Consider the following 15,062-nt stretch of genomic DNA (forward strand, 5'->3'; position numbering starts at 1 on the left):
CTTAAAAAGGTAAAATACACTTAGAATCTATCTTATAGGAAGATAGCCCTCTCCTCTCTTGGCTGAGAGCCAAGAGGGCATCCTGCTTCTTCGAAAGGTGATGGCAGAGAGAGAGAGAGATGGCTGCCTGCCCTGTGCTTTTGTCATTACCTGCACAGGTGAGGCCACACCCACCTCTGGTCACATGCGGAGGAAGTCCGTCCCCAGGAAGTTTACCTGCTTGCTGGACAGACATCCCTCCCCATGTTCTAACATGTACCCTCTAGGAATGTTGTCATTGACTGCTCCTGTGTTTACATCCCACATTAACCTCCTCTTCTCCAGGCTAAACATGCCCAGCTCCCTTAGCCGTTCCTCATAAGGCATTGTTTCCAGACCTTTGACCATTTTGGTTGCCCTCCTCTGGACACGTTCCAGTTTGTCAGTGTCCTTCTTGAATTGTGGTGCCCCAGAACTGGACACAGTGCTCCAGGTGAGGTCTGACCAGAGCAGAATACAGTGGCACTATTACTTCCCTTGATCTAGATGCTATACTCCTATTGATGCAGCCCAGAATTGCATTGGCTTTTTTAGCTGCTGCGTCACACTGTTGGCTCATGTCAAGTTTGTGGTCAACCAAGACTCCTAGATCCTTTTCACATGTACTGCTCTCAAGCCAGGTGTCACCCATCTTGTATTTGAGCCTCTCATTTTTTTGCCCAAGTGCAATACTTTACATTTCTCCCTGTTAAAGTTCATCTTGTTTGTTTTGGCCCAGTGCTCTAATCTGTCAAGGTCGTTTTGAAGTGTGATCCTGTCCTCTGGGGTGTTAGCCACCCCTCCCAGTTTGGTGTCATCTGCAAATTTGATCAGGATGCCCTTGAGTCCATCATCCAAGTCATTGATAAAGATGTTGAATAAGACCGGGCCCAAGACAGAACCCTGTGGCACCCCACTAGTCACTCTTCTCCAGGATGAAGAGGAACCATTGATGAGCACCCTTTGGGTTCGGTCAGTCAGCCAGTTACAAATCCACTGAGTGGTAGCATAGTCAAGTTCGCATTTTACCAGCTTCTTTACAAGAATATCATGGGGCACCTTGTCAAATGCCTTGCTCATATCAAGGTAGGCTACATCCACTGTGTTCCTTTCATCTACCAGGCTTGTAATTCTGTCAAAAAACGAGATCAGGTTAGTCTGACATGACTTATTTTTCAGAAATCCATGCTGACTATTGGTGATCACAGCATTCCTTTCTAGGTGCTCACAGACTGTTTGCTTAATGATCTGCTCCAGAATCTTCCCTGCTATTGATGTCAGACTGACTGGGCGGTAATTATTTGGGTCCTCTCTTTTCCCCTTTTTGAAAATAGGAACAACATTTGCCCTCCTCCAGTCTGCCGGGACTTCGCCTGTTCTCCAGGAATTCTCAAAGATGACTGCCAGTGGTTCTGAGATCACATCTGCCAGTTCTTTTAATACTCTTGGATGCAGTTCATCTGGCCCTGGAGACTTGAATAGATCTAAACTAGCCAAGTATTCTTGTACTATCTCCTTAGTTATTCTGGGCTGTGTTTCCTCTGCTGAATCATTTGCTCCAAATTCTTCAGGTGGGGCATTGTTTTCTTTATCGGAGAAGACTGAGGCAAAGAAGGCATTGAGGAGTTCAGCCCTTTCTGTGTCCCCTGTTTGCATTTCACCATCTTCTCCTCTGAGTGACCCCACTGTTTCTTTGTTCTTCCTTTTGCTACGGACATACCCATAAAAGCCTTTTTTGTTGCTTTTAACCTCTCTAGCAAGCCTGAGTTCATTCTGTGCTTTAGCTTTTCTGACTTGGTGTCTACATGTGCTGGCTATTTGTTTGAATTCCTCTTTGGTGGTTTCCCCCCTTTTCCATTTTTTGTACACATCCTTTTTTAACCTTACTCAGTTAAAAGTTCTTTAGATAGCCACCCTGGCTTCTTTAGGCACGTTCCATGTTTCTGTCTCATTGGTATTGCCTGACGTTGTGCTTTTACTATCTCCCTCTTAACAAACTCCCAGCCATCATGAACTCCCTTTCCTTTTAGTATTACTGTCCACGGGATCTCACCCAGCACTTCCCTAAGTTTTATGAAGTCGGCTTTCTTAAAGTTAAGAAATTGAGTCCTAGTATGCTTGGCTGCCCCTTTCCTTTGTATAGTAAACTTCAGAAGAGCATGATCACTCGCACCTAATGATCCTTCCACTTCTACCCCACAAACCAGGTCATCAACATTGGTTAGGACCAGATCTAAAATGGCTGTTCCTCTTGTTGCTTCTCCCACTTTCTGGACAATGAAGTTGTCTGCAAGGCCAGTGAGGAATCTGTTTGACCTTACACTCTTGGCTGAGTTTGACATCCAACAAATATCCGGGTAATTGAAGTCCCCCATTACTACTATCTCCCTTCCTTTTGCATGCTTGGCCATCTGTTCCAGGAAGGCATCATCTATGTCCTCCGTTTGGCTTGGGGATCTATAGTAAACTCCCACAATGAGGTCTCTGTTATTCTTCTCTCTCTTAATTTTGACCCAAATGCTCTCACTTTGGCTTTGAGGTTCTAAATCTTGGATCTCTTCACAGGTATACACATCCCTGACATATAACACCACTCCTCCTCCTTTCTTGAGAGGTAGTTTTCTTTTTTCTTTTCTTTTTCTCTTCCTGTTTTTAGTATGTATTTTGTGTTTTTATTTCGTATTTTTATGCTGCCAGCCACCCTGAGACCTTTGGGTGGAGGGCAGTATGCAAATATAATAAAAATAAATGTTAAAAGGTGAGTCTCTAACCCTTCTAGGCAGAAGGTTATGAAGCACAATGTCCATGTTCTATGCAACTTCTGTTAAATGAGCCAACCTGGCCACTCCTGTCTGTCAGGGGGTTCAGCCAAGTCAGAATTGTGATTGGTAAGTGACTTGTATCAGATCCAATACAAAAAAAAGTCACAATAATTTTAAAATAAACAGTGTATATCAAATTGAGCAATATTTAAAAATCCATTAGAATGTAAAAAGCTGCTGATAGCTGAGATAGGCATGTCCATCACTTTCATTATGATATGTACCAAATTCTGCAAGGAGTGATATCAAGCAAAGACAACAGATACACACTGAAATGCATATATGACTGATTTATTCAGATTCTTTTGCATGAAAGGAATTTGGGTGGGATTTGTAAAGCTCAGGGACAGGGTTTGGAGGGATCATCCAGTTTATAGAACTCATATTCACATTTTTTTGGATTGAACAGTGCTTTACATCCCTGACGTTCGACAACACCAAACTGCCTAAAAAGAAGAAGAAGAATGTGTAAATTAAGGCTTCCCTCAGATTATGGAGATCTTGTAGAGGAGCGCTCATTTCTCCTGCTCGCTTAGGACATGCCAAGAATGATTGAAACTGCCTGGCAGAAAAGCAGTTTTGCAAGATGTTTGCTCCATCCAGGGAAAACCAAGCCCTTAGAAAACATTTGGCCTGAGGCCAAATTCACCTGGGGAACCCAAGCTGAATGCACAAAGGACATGTCTTGCACAATATGCCATTGCATGTTGCTGTACGATGACCCTCCACCCCCCACTATGTTTGCAGTGGTTGAGGGCAGCATCCATGCACAAAAAAAGGGTGTAGCAAAATGTTGGTGCGAAACCAAGAGGCCAGCAAGGAGGGAGACAGAAGGAGACAGGAAGGTGCAGGAAAGAGGAGGGGTCCTCTTCCATTGGGTGCATCGGGGTCCCTCTCCCCAGCACCAACTCCTAGGTCAGGGGTGTCAAACTCAAATTCATCGGGGGCCGCATCAGTTTTTTGGTCACCCTCAAAGGGCCGGTTGTATCTGTAGGACTTTTTCAAAGTTATTTTTCTATAGGCACTGGTGTGTGTTGTCTTGAACCTATACACTATTTAATATACCTATTCTAGTACGATTTTAAATAAGAATAGAAGAAGAAATAATAATGATTTTTTTAAAAGATGACGAGATGGGCTTCCAGGCAGACTGGAGCTCCAATGGGGAGGAGACAGGAGCCTGTCCCAACAGAGCAGAGCAGAAGCAAATGTTGCCTCCCCCAGCCCTGCCGCCGAACTCAGGAGTCAGAGGATACGGAGCTGCAGTTTGGGAAGCAGTTTCTTCCCTGCAAGGGAGCCCCAGCAGCACTGCGGGCGCGGGTGGCCAGGATGTCCTGCTGGGGCCCCGAGCTGCTGCAGTTGCTCCTGGGGAGGGGGCTATCCGCCAAGTTCTCCGGCCCGGAGAAAGCCGATGTGTTGGCATGGGGAGGGGGCGGTGTTTCGTAGCCAGGCTCCCGCAGCCAAGTTGCTGGCAGGCTCCCACTTTGCTCCAGCCGCCCAGATGCTGGCGCAGTCCTCTTCAGGGTGGGAGGTGCCCCTGCTTTGCGGTGTGGCACACCGCCCGCCCGCCCGCCCGCCTCCCTCCACCCCACTCTGCGCAGCTGAACCGGCAGCAGCCTCGCCTCTCCCAGCCCAGCCGGGGCGCGCTGCCTGCTGCAGGATCTGCGCCTGGTCCCCGCTCTCCACCCGCCTCTGCCGTTCCCTTCCCCGCCTGCCGGCCCCGCTATTTACCCACCAGAGCCACCCCCAGCCAGCCCCTGGCCCCGCCGCCCGCGCCCCCGGCCATCTCCTCGCCAGCTGCAGCGCCGCAGTGGCCTCTATTTGCGGCCCGAGCGAGTGAGTGAGTGGTGTCCCAAGCGTGGCTCTCGCTCCCTGCCCTCGCTGCCAGCCTCCGCGGCTCTCTTGGGCTCCTAAAGTTGCCACGCGCACGACCCACCCCCTCGAGCAGCCGCGCCTGGGAGGCTCCGAGGGGCGGAGGCAGCCGGCTCCGAGCTCGGCTTCGTGGGACCACCTCTTCCGCAGCGAGCCCCGGACTGGACCGAGCGAGCAGAAAGCCTCTTTGCCCGGCCCGCGAGGAGGCGAAAGTTGCGGGACTGGCCAGTAGGCAGCGCCGTTGGGGCACATTGGTTGGAGCCCTATCTGCAAGCAGGCAGGGAAGGCTGTTCACGTGGGTCACTTTTTTAGAAAGGCAGAGAGCCTCCGCCGGAGTGCGGACCCTAAAATCTGGGTCGGGACCAGTAAAAAGGACGAGAAGCTTGCTTCCTCGCCCTTGATGCCACGGGCCACATGACGAGGTCTTGTGGGCCGGATTTGGCCCGCGGACCTTGTGTTTGACACCCGTGTCCAAGGTGGTCTCCGGATGAAAGGATCTGGGACTCAGGGAGATCCCAAAGTCCAAGCTTCCACACAGCGAATGCCTGGTCATCGGATGATTGGAAAGGCACTCTGGACATGCAACATATCAGATGTAAGGATTAATTGGGACACCCGTCTTCAGCTAATTCCGTCCCTCAATGTTTATTGAGCAGAAGGTCTTCCAGAGAGAACGGGGCAAAATAATTTGAAAGAGATTTATTGACCCAGTGCCATTCTGGGTATTTGGCCTACCTGGAACAGCACAGCATTCCCCTTTCACTACATACGCATTCCATGCAATTCGGTGTATTCCACTTGATGTAGAATGGATGCTTGCTCCCATCAATGGGATCAGTACACTCAGTGGGCAGCACCGACTGACCTAGGGAGAGAAATCCTATACATTTAACATCAGCCCCCAAACAGCTCGTGAAATCAGAAGTTGCTGCGCAGCACAATGCAGAGACTGCGCAAGAGAAGCACAGTGACTGCAAATTTTCCACTTGTCCAACTCCTGGGCATCTGTCTTGCTTATACTGCGGCCATGCAGTCTCCTGCTTGCGTCTGCAGACGGTGGTTCCAAGCTTAAAACAGGGTGGGAGTGAATGGGGTGCCCTGTGGATGGGGAATCTGGCCGTTTCAATTTCTATCAGTTATTATTATTATTACTATTTATATGCCATCCTCAGGGCAGTTCACAACCTAAAAATACAATATAAGAAACACAAAATACACAATAAAAGTAAGAGCTTAAGCAGGGACTCATCAATGAGAAGATGAGACGGGAGCAGCGTTAGGTCATTTTAGACTCTGAGCAGCATCACAACATCCGGAGAAGTGTAGATTTTAAAGGTAGCTGCACTTTGGTCTGTGTTCTGGTTCTGCAAGAGCAGATTTGATAGGTTTATGCTAAAAAACACATTTCCCAAACATTAAATACTGATTTGGCTAAATGAATAGGCTGCTTGGCAACATCATTTGTTGTTGCTGCTGCTGTTGTTAACTTACCATCTTTAATCTCTGCTTTGGGCTCCCTAAACATGCAGGATCCCTGACACAAGGCAAGTGTCAAAGACAAGGCAGTCAGGCTCAAGAGGATTTTCTGCAAAAGAGACACACACATGCACAAATCATTCAAGATGGTGTTATCATATTTATAGCCTCTCTTGCTGTTGAAAAATGCATTGTATGTGACTAAATTTTAGTCAGAGCAGAGCCAATGAAATTCATGTGCCTAAGTCAAAGTGCAAGTAGATAAATAGGTACCGCTCCGGCGGGAAGGTAAACGGCGTTTCCGTGCGCTGCTCTGGTTCGCCTGAAGCGGCTTAGTCATGCTGGCCCGGAAGCTGTACGTCGGCTCCCTTGGCCAACAAAGCGAGATGAGCACCACAACCCCAGAGTCGGTCACGACCGGACCTAATGGTCAGGAGCCCCTTTACCCCTTTAGTTAGTCTTGTCCATCAATTTCAATGGATCTACTCTGGGTATGATTCACACTGGATTCAACCCAAGGCCTTTGAAAAATTCCCTCTACATTAAGCTTATACACTTCAGTAGCTGAGTTGGGTCATTTTATACTTAGTGGGATTTTTTATAAAATAAACTGCCCTCCCCCACATATCCCATAGCATTCAATACCTCAGAAACATCGATTTTGTTTACAGTGGTACCTCGCAAGACGAATGTCTCGCAAGACGGAAAACTCACAAGACGAAAGGATTTTTGGTTTTTGAGTTGCTTCGCAAGACGATTTTCCCTATGGGCTTGCTTCGCAAGACAGAAACGTCTTGCAAGTTTGTTTCCTTTTTCTTAAAACCGTTAATACAGTTGCGACTTGACTTCGAGGAGCAACTCATAGCACGCGGTGTGGTAGCCTTTTTTGAGGTTTTTGAAGACTTTGGTGATTTTTGAAGCTTTTCCAAAACTTTTTCGAAACCGTGCTTCGCAAGATGAAAAAAATCGCAAGACGAAAAAACTCGTGGAACGAATTAATTTCGTCTTGCGAGGCACCACTGTATATATCTGTTCTCAAAGTCCATCAGTTTTGGATTCTGAGCCACAGCAAAGAGAGGAGCGTTCAGAGATAAATGATTATTTACATTAAAGCACAGGATGATGCTCAGGTTGGCCAAGAAAATGCCTTTGGCCAATTCCCCCGGCCAATTTCCTGACAAACGCAGGAAAGAAAACAGTCAGAGGGAAGCTCAGGCTATGTGGTTTGTACCCTGGAGTTGTTGCTGTGAGAGTTCCAACTGTAGGTCATTGTAATGAGTCCTAAGTAATTAACCTGAGCAGCAGGGTTGCACTGGAATTGATATAAAAAAAGTTTCACTACCCCAGCTAAAGATAGCTAAATAATGTTGTGAGCACTGGTCTGAATGGGGGTCTGGATAGAGAGAAGGCATAACCTCCAAATGCTCTGATTTTCCAGGGACAGTTCCAGAATTACAAAAGGCTTTGGATTTGATCCCCAAATGTGAGCTCTAAAGCTATAAAGCAGGGGTCAGCAACCTTTTTCAGCCGTGGGTCAGCCCACCGTCCCTCAGACCTTGTGGTGGGCTGGACTATATTTTGGAAGAAAATATGAACAAATTCCTATGCCCCTCAAATAACCCAGAGTTGCATTTTAAATAAAAGGAAACATTCTACTCATGTAAATACACACTGATTCCCAGACCATCCGTGGGTCGGGTTGAGAAGGCGATTGGGCCGCATCCAGTCTTAGGTTGCCTACCCCTGCTATAAAGCACAGACTGTGCCTGGAAAAAGCAGAGGAAAAGTAAGGGTGGATAAGCCTTCAGATAAGCCTGGAGTCTGAGAAAGCCTCAGCAAGTGAGGTACTTCATCCTCATAATTCTGAATGCCTTTGCACACCCCCTCTCCCCACCTCAAATCCCCCTTTCCACCATTTAAACCTAATCTAGATTAAAGAAAAAATTGTGTACCAACCGTCCCCAAAGCATTCCACTTACCATCTTGGTTTTTCAATGAGTTGCTGGCAAACTCTTATTGGGGCGTGGAGGAAAGAGCTCTGGGAGAGTCCCATGCCCCCTTTTATACAAATGGGAAGGAGGAGGGGCAAAATGAGAGGGATGGAGGTCCTAACGGGGGAAGGAAATGCTTGCATCAGAAGGAAACATTTGCTTCTGATGACATAAATGTTTACAAGAACAGCTGAGAGAGTTCTACGTCTTCCAGAGATATTCACTGATAAGTGCAGATCAGAACCAGAACTGGGAACAGGAAAATCATGTTAAATGTTATTAGACCAGGATAGTGTTGAGTTCCTTCCTTCATGGATCACTGCCTTGCCGTGGCGAAGGGGCTTGAATAACTCAGAGAAGCTATGAACTATGCCAGGCAGGGCACCCAAGATGAATAGGTCATAGTGGAGAGTTTTGACCAAACGTGATCCACCTGGAGGAGGAACTGGCAAGCCACTCCAGTATCCCTGCCAAGAAAACTCCATGGACAAAGACAACAGGCATATAAAAGTTATGACGCTGGAAGATGAGCCCCTCAGGTCGGAAGGCGTCCAACATGCTACTGGGGAAGAGCCGAGGACAAGTACAAGTAGATCCAGAGCTGATGAAGCGGCTGGGCCAAAGCCGAAAGGACGCTCAGTTGTGGATATGCCTGGAAGCGAAAGGAAAGTCCAATGCTGTAAAGAAAAATATTGCATAGGAACCTGGAATGTAAGAACCATGAACCTGGGTAAGTTGGATGTGGTAAAAAATGAGATGGCAAGAATAAATACTGACATCCTGGGCATCAGTGAACTAAAATGGACGGGAATGGGAGAATTCAGTTCGGATGACTATCATATCTACTACTGTGGGCAAGAAACCCATAAAAGAAATGGAGTGGCCCTCATAGTCAACAAAAGAGTGGCGAAAGCTGTACTGGGATGCAGTCTCAAAAATGATAGAATGATCTTGATACGAATCCAAGGCAGACCTTTTAACATCACAGTAATCCAAGTTTATGCACCAACTACTGGTGCTGAAGAAACTGAAACTGACCAATTTTATGAAGACTTACAAGAAAGACCTTATAGAAGTGACACCAAAGAAGGATGTTCTTCTCATTATAGGGGATTGGAATGCTAAAGTAGGGAATCAAGAGATAAAAGGAACAACTGGCAAGTTTGGCCTTGGAGATCAAAACGAAGCAGGGCAAAAGCTAATAGAGTTCTGTCAAGAGAACAAGCTGGTCATCACAAACACTCTTCCAGTAACACAGGAGACGACTCTACACATGGACATCACCAGCATTCCAGATTGATTATATTCTCTGCAGCCAAAGATGGAGAAGCTCTATACAGTCAGCAAAAACAAGACCTGGAGCTGACTGTGGCTCAGATCATCAGCTTCTTATAGCAAAATTCAAGCTTAAACTGAAGAAAGTAGGAAAAACCACTGGACAGGTAAGATACAATCTAAACCAAATCCCTTATGAATACACAGTGGAAGTGAGGAGCAGGTTTAAGGATTTAGATTTGCTGGACAGAGTGCCTGAAGAACTATGGATGGAGGCTCGCAACATTATACAGGAGGCAGCAACAAAAACCATCCCAATGTAAAAGAAATGCAAGAAAGCAAAGTGGCTGTCCAACGAGGCCTTACAAATAGCGGGGGAGAGAAGGCAAGCAAAATGTGAGGGAGATAGTGAAAGATACAGGAAATTGAATGCAGATTTCCAAAAAACAGCAAGGAGAGACAAGAAGGCCTTCTTAAACGAGCAATGCAAAGAAATAGAGGAAAACAACAGAATGGGAAGAACCAGAGATCTGTTCAAGCAAGGAACTTTTCGTACAAAGATTACCATAATAAAGGACAGAAGTGGTAAGGACCTAACAGAATCAAGAAGAGGTGGCAATAATACACAGAGGAATTTTACCAGAAAGATATGGATGGCTTGTACACCCCAGGTAGTGTGGTTGCTGACCTTGAGCCAGACATCCTGGAGAGTGAAGTCAAACGGGCCATAGAAAGCACTGCAAATAACAAAGCCAGTGGAAGTGATGATATTCCAGCTGAACTATTTAAAATTTTAAAAGATGATGCTTTTAAGGTGCTACACTCAACATGCCAGCAAATTTGGAAAACTCAGCAGTGGCCAGAGGATTGGAGAAGATCAGTCTACATCCCAATCCCAAAGAAGGGCAATGCCAAAGAATGCTCCAACTACCACACAATTGCACTCATATCACACGCTAGCAAGGCTATGCTTAAAATTCTAGAAGACAGGCTTAAGCAGTATGTGGACCGAGAACTCCCAGAAGTGCAAGCTGGATTTCGAAAGGGCAGAGGAACCAGAGACCAAATTGCAAACATGCGCTGGATTATGGAGAAAGCTAAAGAGTTCCAGAAAGACATCTACTTCTGCTTCATTGACTATGCAAAAGCCTTTGACTGTGTCGACCACAGCAAACTATGGCAAGTTCTTAAAGAAATGGGAGTGCCTGATCACCTCATCTGTCTCCTGAGAAATCTCTATGTGGGACAAGAAGCTACAGTTAGAACTGGATATGGAACAACTGATTGGTTCAACATAGGGAAAGGAGTACGACAAGGCTGTATATTGTCTCCCTGCTTATTTAACTTATATGCAGAATTCATCATGCGAAAGGCTGGGCTGGATGAATCCCTAGCCGGAATTAAGATTGCCGGAAGAAATATCAACAACCTCAGATATGCAGATGACACAACCTTGATGGCAGAAAGTGAGGAGGAATTAAAGAACCTTTTAATGAGGGTGAAAGAGGAGAGCGCAAAATATGGTCTGAAGCTCAACATCAAAAAAACGAAGATCATGGCCACTGGTCCCATCACCTCCTGGCAAATAGAAGAGGAAGAAATGGAGGCGGTGAGAGATCTTACTTTCTTGGGCTCCATGATCACTGCAGATGGTGGCAGCAGCCACGAAATTAAAAGACGCCTGCTTCTTGGGAGGAAGGCAATGGCAAACCTAGACAGCGTCTTAAAAAGCAGAGACATCACCTTGCCAACAAAGGTCCATATAGTAAAAGCTATGGTTTTCCCAGTAGTGATGTATGGAAGTGAAAGCTGGACCATAAAGAAGGCTGATCACCTAAGAATTGATGCTTTTGAATTATGGTGCTGGAGGAGACTCTTGAGAGTCCCATGGACTGCAAGAAGATCCAACCTCTGCATTCTGAAGGAAATCAGCCCTGAGTGCTCACTGGAAGGACAGATCCTGAAGCTGAGACTCCAATACTTTGGACACCTCATGAGAAGAGAAGACTCCCTGGAAAAGACCCTGATGTTGGGAAAGATGGAGGGCACAAGGAGAAGGGGACGACTGAGGACGAGATGGTTGGATAGTGTTCTCGAAGCTACCAGCATGAGCTTGACCAAACTGCGGGAGGCAGTGGAAGACAGGAGTGCCTGGTGTGCTCTGGTCCAGGGGGTCACGAACAGTTAGACACGACTAAACGACTAAACAACAACAACAACAGTGTTGAGTTCTGCAAGAGATATGGCTCTAGATATTTGTCTTTACAGCCTCACCTCAAGAAGGAGACTGTCAAAAAAGGCCAGCAAAATGAAGAAGGGGGTGGAGCAAAGTGGAGAAAGTAAAGTTTTTATCTCTCATAAGAGTAGAACTTGTGGACATCTCCTGCGTTACCAGGAGAGAGTTGGCCAGGTAAGGGGAGGGACTGACCAGCCCACACAACAGTGGGCAGAACTTGCCTGGGAGTTCTCAGTCGGCTCCAGAGCTTCTCCCACCCTGCCCTCCCGCAGTTAAGCCTTCTTTTGCAGGTTAACCTCTTCTCCACAGGTACGCAGGCGCTGCTACATTATGGTCGCTGTTGAAGGGCTGGAAAGGAATTTTTCTGCATTGGCAGATTTTGCCTTCCCCGTAGCAAAACGTCACAACTTTGGCGGTTTCAGGCCTTGGGCGAAATCCTTTAGTCTGTCTTCCCTAAATGGGGGGGGAGCGGTGACCCCTCCCACACGGTGCTGATCCCAGGGTTCCCCATTAAAGGGGTTGTTTTGAGGGGGAGGCATTGGCCATACGCTGTTAGGTTGTCATTGCTCTCCTCCTGCGACGGTGGCGAAATGGGGGGCGGACTGTCTGCTTGAACAGATGTTCTCCAGAGCCAGCCCAATCCCCACATATTCTGGATAACCCTGATGTTCCCCAGATCCCTGGCCGGGGACTGGGAGGGATAAACACCCAATGCCTAAGCCAAGGTCTCCCTACAGCTGAAGTTTTAATAAACTTGCCTGGGAAGAGGGATTGATTGTTAAACTACTCTCGCTGAGAGGAATTGACACTACTTGTAAAAAGGTAAAGGACCCCTGACAGTTAAGTCCAGTCGCGAACGACTCTGGCTTTGCTGGCCGAAGGAGCTGACGTTTGTCCGCAAACAGTTTTTCCAGGTCATGTGGCCAGCATGACTAAGCCACTTCTGGCGAAACCAGAGCAGCGCATGGAAACGCAGTTTACCTTCCCGCTGGAATGATACCTATTGCACCTTGACTACTTGCACCTTGACGTGCTTTCGAACTGCTAGGTGGGCAGGAGCTGGGACCAAGCAACAGGAGTTCACGGCATTGCGGGGATTCGAACCACTGACCTTCCGATCAGCAAGCCCAAGGCTCACTGGCTTACACCACAGCACTACCCACATACATCTCCCAAAATATTGCTGAGGAATTCACTTAACTGGGGCTCCTGGAAAGTGGCGTTTTCTGCCTCAGCGCAGCCGTAGTCTGGTCCTGGTTAGCCATGTTTTCCTCCCTGCGTGGCCGTTGGTGCCTCTCCCTTCTTGCTAAAAAGCCCCTGACCACAAGGTTGCTAAAGATGCCCTATAATTGAAGCATGAACAAACACAAATTTCTTCAGAAACAGATTACCTGGGAAGGTGGGACTGGCCTTCCTTGGAAGTTTTAGAACCGAGACTAGATGGCCTGGTATTCTTTAGCTGTGCCCTCCAGAGTGGGAGAGGCAGATGCTTTCAGGACCAGTTACACACACACACACACACACACACACACACACACACACACACAGTTAAAGAGGCCTCTGTGCATAAAAGAATAAACATGCAGCCTAAATGGGTTCTATACAGAGATCTATTCAGCTTTCAGGAAAATGCATGTAAGCTTAAAAAGTTCAACAAAATATGAAACTTAGTGAGCAACTAAGATGTGCAGATGGTTTCTATCTACAAAGAACTAGCTCAAATGTATAAGAATGTATCAAAGAAATGTTGCAAATGCAAGAACTGTGAACTGTGAGGGGTCATTTTATCACATGTGGTGGATCTGCAGGAAGACCAAGGCCTTTTGGGACATGATACATAATGGGGGGGGGGGATGAACTGACCTTTCCCAAGAGGCCAGAATTCTTCCTGCTGGGGATGTTAGAAAGCAAAATTCCAAAGAAAGCTTCAGCTGTATTTATGTATGTAACTAAAGCGGCAAGGATTCTCTACGTTTAGAAATGGAAGGACACCCTCAAAGGAAAAATGGCTGATGAAAATCCTGGAATATGCAGAGAGGGCAAACCCGAGGCAATGATTAAAGACACAAATTGAGAATCTTTTAAGGAGGACTGCTTAAAGCAGGCATGGCCACACTTGGCCCTCCAGATGTTTTGGGACTACAGTTCCCACCATCCCTGACCACTGGTCCTGTTAGCTAGGGATGGTGGGCGTTGTAGTCCCAAGACATCTGGAGGGCCAAGTTTGGCCATGCCTGCATTAAAGGGAATGGCCATACCCAGGGCCGTCTTTACCCGGGGGTGCAAGGGTGCAGAGCACCGGGCGCTGAATTCTGGGGGGCACCAGGCGCCCACCGATGAAGCCACCTAAGCATATTGTGTTGAGCTGCATTGCGGCAGCGGGGTCAGCAGCACCTTCGACACGACTGATCTTGCGCCGCATGCCTGCCGCTCACCAAAGGCGAGAGGAAGGGGAGTGACAGGAAAGAGGGAGAGACAGAAAGAGAACGTGCCTATCTAGCGACGGGAGTGTGCGCAGGCTCCGGAACCTTCCCAAGAAGAACTCGTATATGTGTGCTCACAAGGGCCCTCCCAGCTCTTCTAGGAAGAAGGTTGCTCCCACAATGAAAGGCTGCCCGAGATGGCTCTCCCACGCATGCGCACAATGCCTGCCCGTCTCATCTTCCAGACACCTCCCTACGACCGTAAGCGCATGCCTGGAGTCTTTACACTTTACAAGTGTTCTTTGTCTTCTTTAAAAAAGCTGGTTTTAAACAAAAAACACAAAAAGCCTTACTTTTGGAGCTGCGCAGGTGTGAGCGCTATTTATTAAAAGATAATAGTGACACAAGCATAATAAAAATTAATTTGGGGGCTAAACTAAATTTGGGGGTGCTGGGCAGATCTTTGCACCCCAGTGGTGCATATGCTAAAGACGGCCTTATAGCTCAGACTGTAGTCTATTTAAGAAGTTATTTCCCATATGAGAAGACCATAGTGGGGATTGAAGTTTAAGAAAAGAGCAGAACATATTGAGAAACATGCTAAAGAGGATGAAATTGGATAATTGGGTGATAAGCATCAATGTTGGGTGAGCGGGAAGTCACTATTTTTGTTGAATTGGAAAATAACAAAACGTAGGAAAACACATTTATATAGTGAGATAGTCGCCTTTGGCTGGACTTAATTGTCCAGGGGTCCTTTACGTGTGTGTGTGTGTGTGTGTGTGTGTGTGTGTGTGTGTGTGTTCAAAGCATCAAATCATCCTTTGCTCATATTAATAGGCTGCTTGACAATGTTGCCATTTTTTATCTCTGCTTTGAAGGGGCCAAGGAAGCAAAACCCATGGGGCAAAACAATCAGTGGTAGGATGACTTTCTGAAAGAGGGAAAA

General features: G+C 46.9%; 1 protein-coding gene across 3 annotated transcripts in view; it reads right to left on the reverse strand.

Moving 5' to 3' along the window:
• Window positions 1-15,062, reverse strand: part of LOC308590801 (small serum protein 2-like) — a 113,932-nt gene that overhangs the window by 89,746 nt on the left and 9,124 nt on the right. The window contains exons 1-4 of one of the 3 annotated variants that reach the window (XR_014009900.1): window positions 8,168-8,239; window positions 6,204-6,297; window positions 5,448-5,577; window positions 3,116-3,286 (exon numbers count right to left, since the gene is read on the reverse strand). Coding sequence is in view for 1 of the 3 variants with exons in the window: in XM_081201066.1 (XP_081057192.1) it covers window positions 6,204-6,297 (94 nt within the window). In the remaining 2 variants the exon portion in view is untranslated. Of the gene's footprint in view, window positions 1-3,115; window positions 3,287-5,447; window positions 5,578-6,203; window positions 6,298-8,167; window positions 8,240-15,062 lie in introns of those variants that run through there. The other 2 variants (XR_014009899.1, XM_081201066.1) reach the window with 2 other exon arrangements.

Source organism: Podarcis bocagei (genome assembly GCF_964188305.1).
Source record: "Podarcis bocagei genome assembly, chromosome: 7".
Lineage (NCBI taxonomy): Eukaryota > Metazoa > Chordata > Lepidosauria > Squamata > Lacertidae > Podarcis > Podarcis bocagei.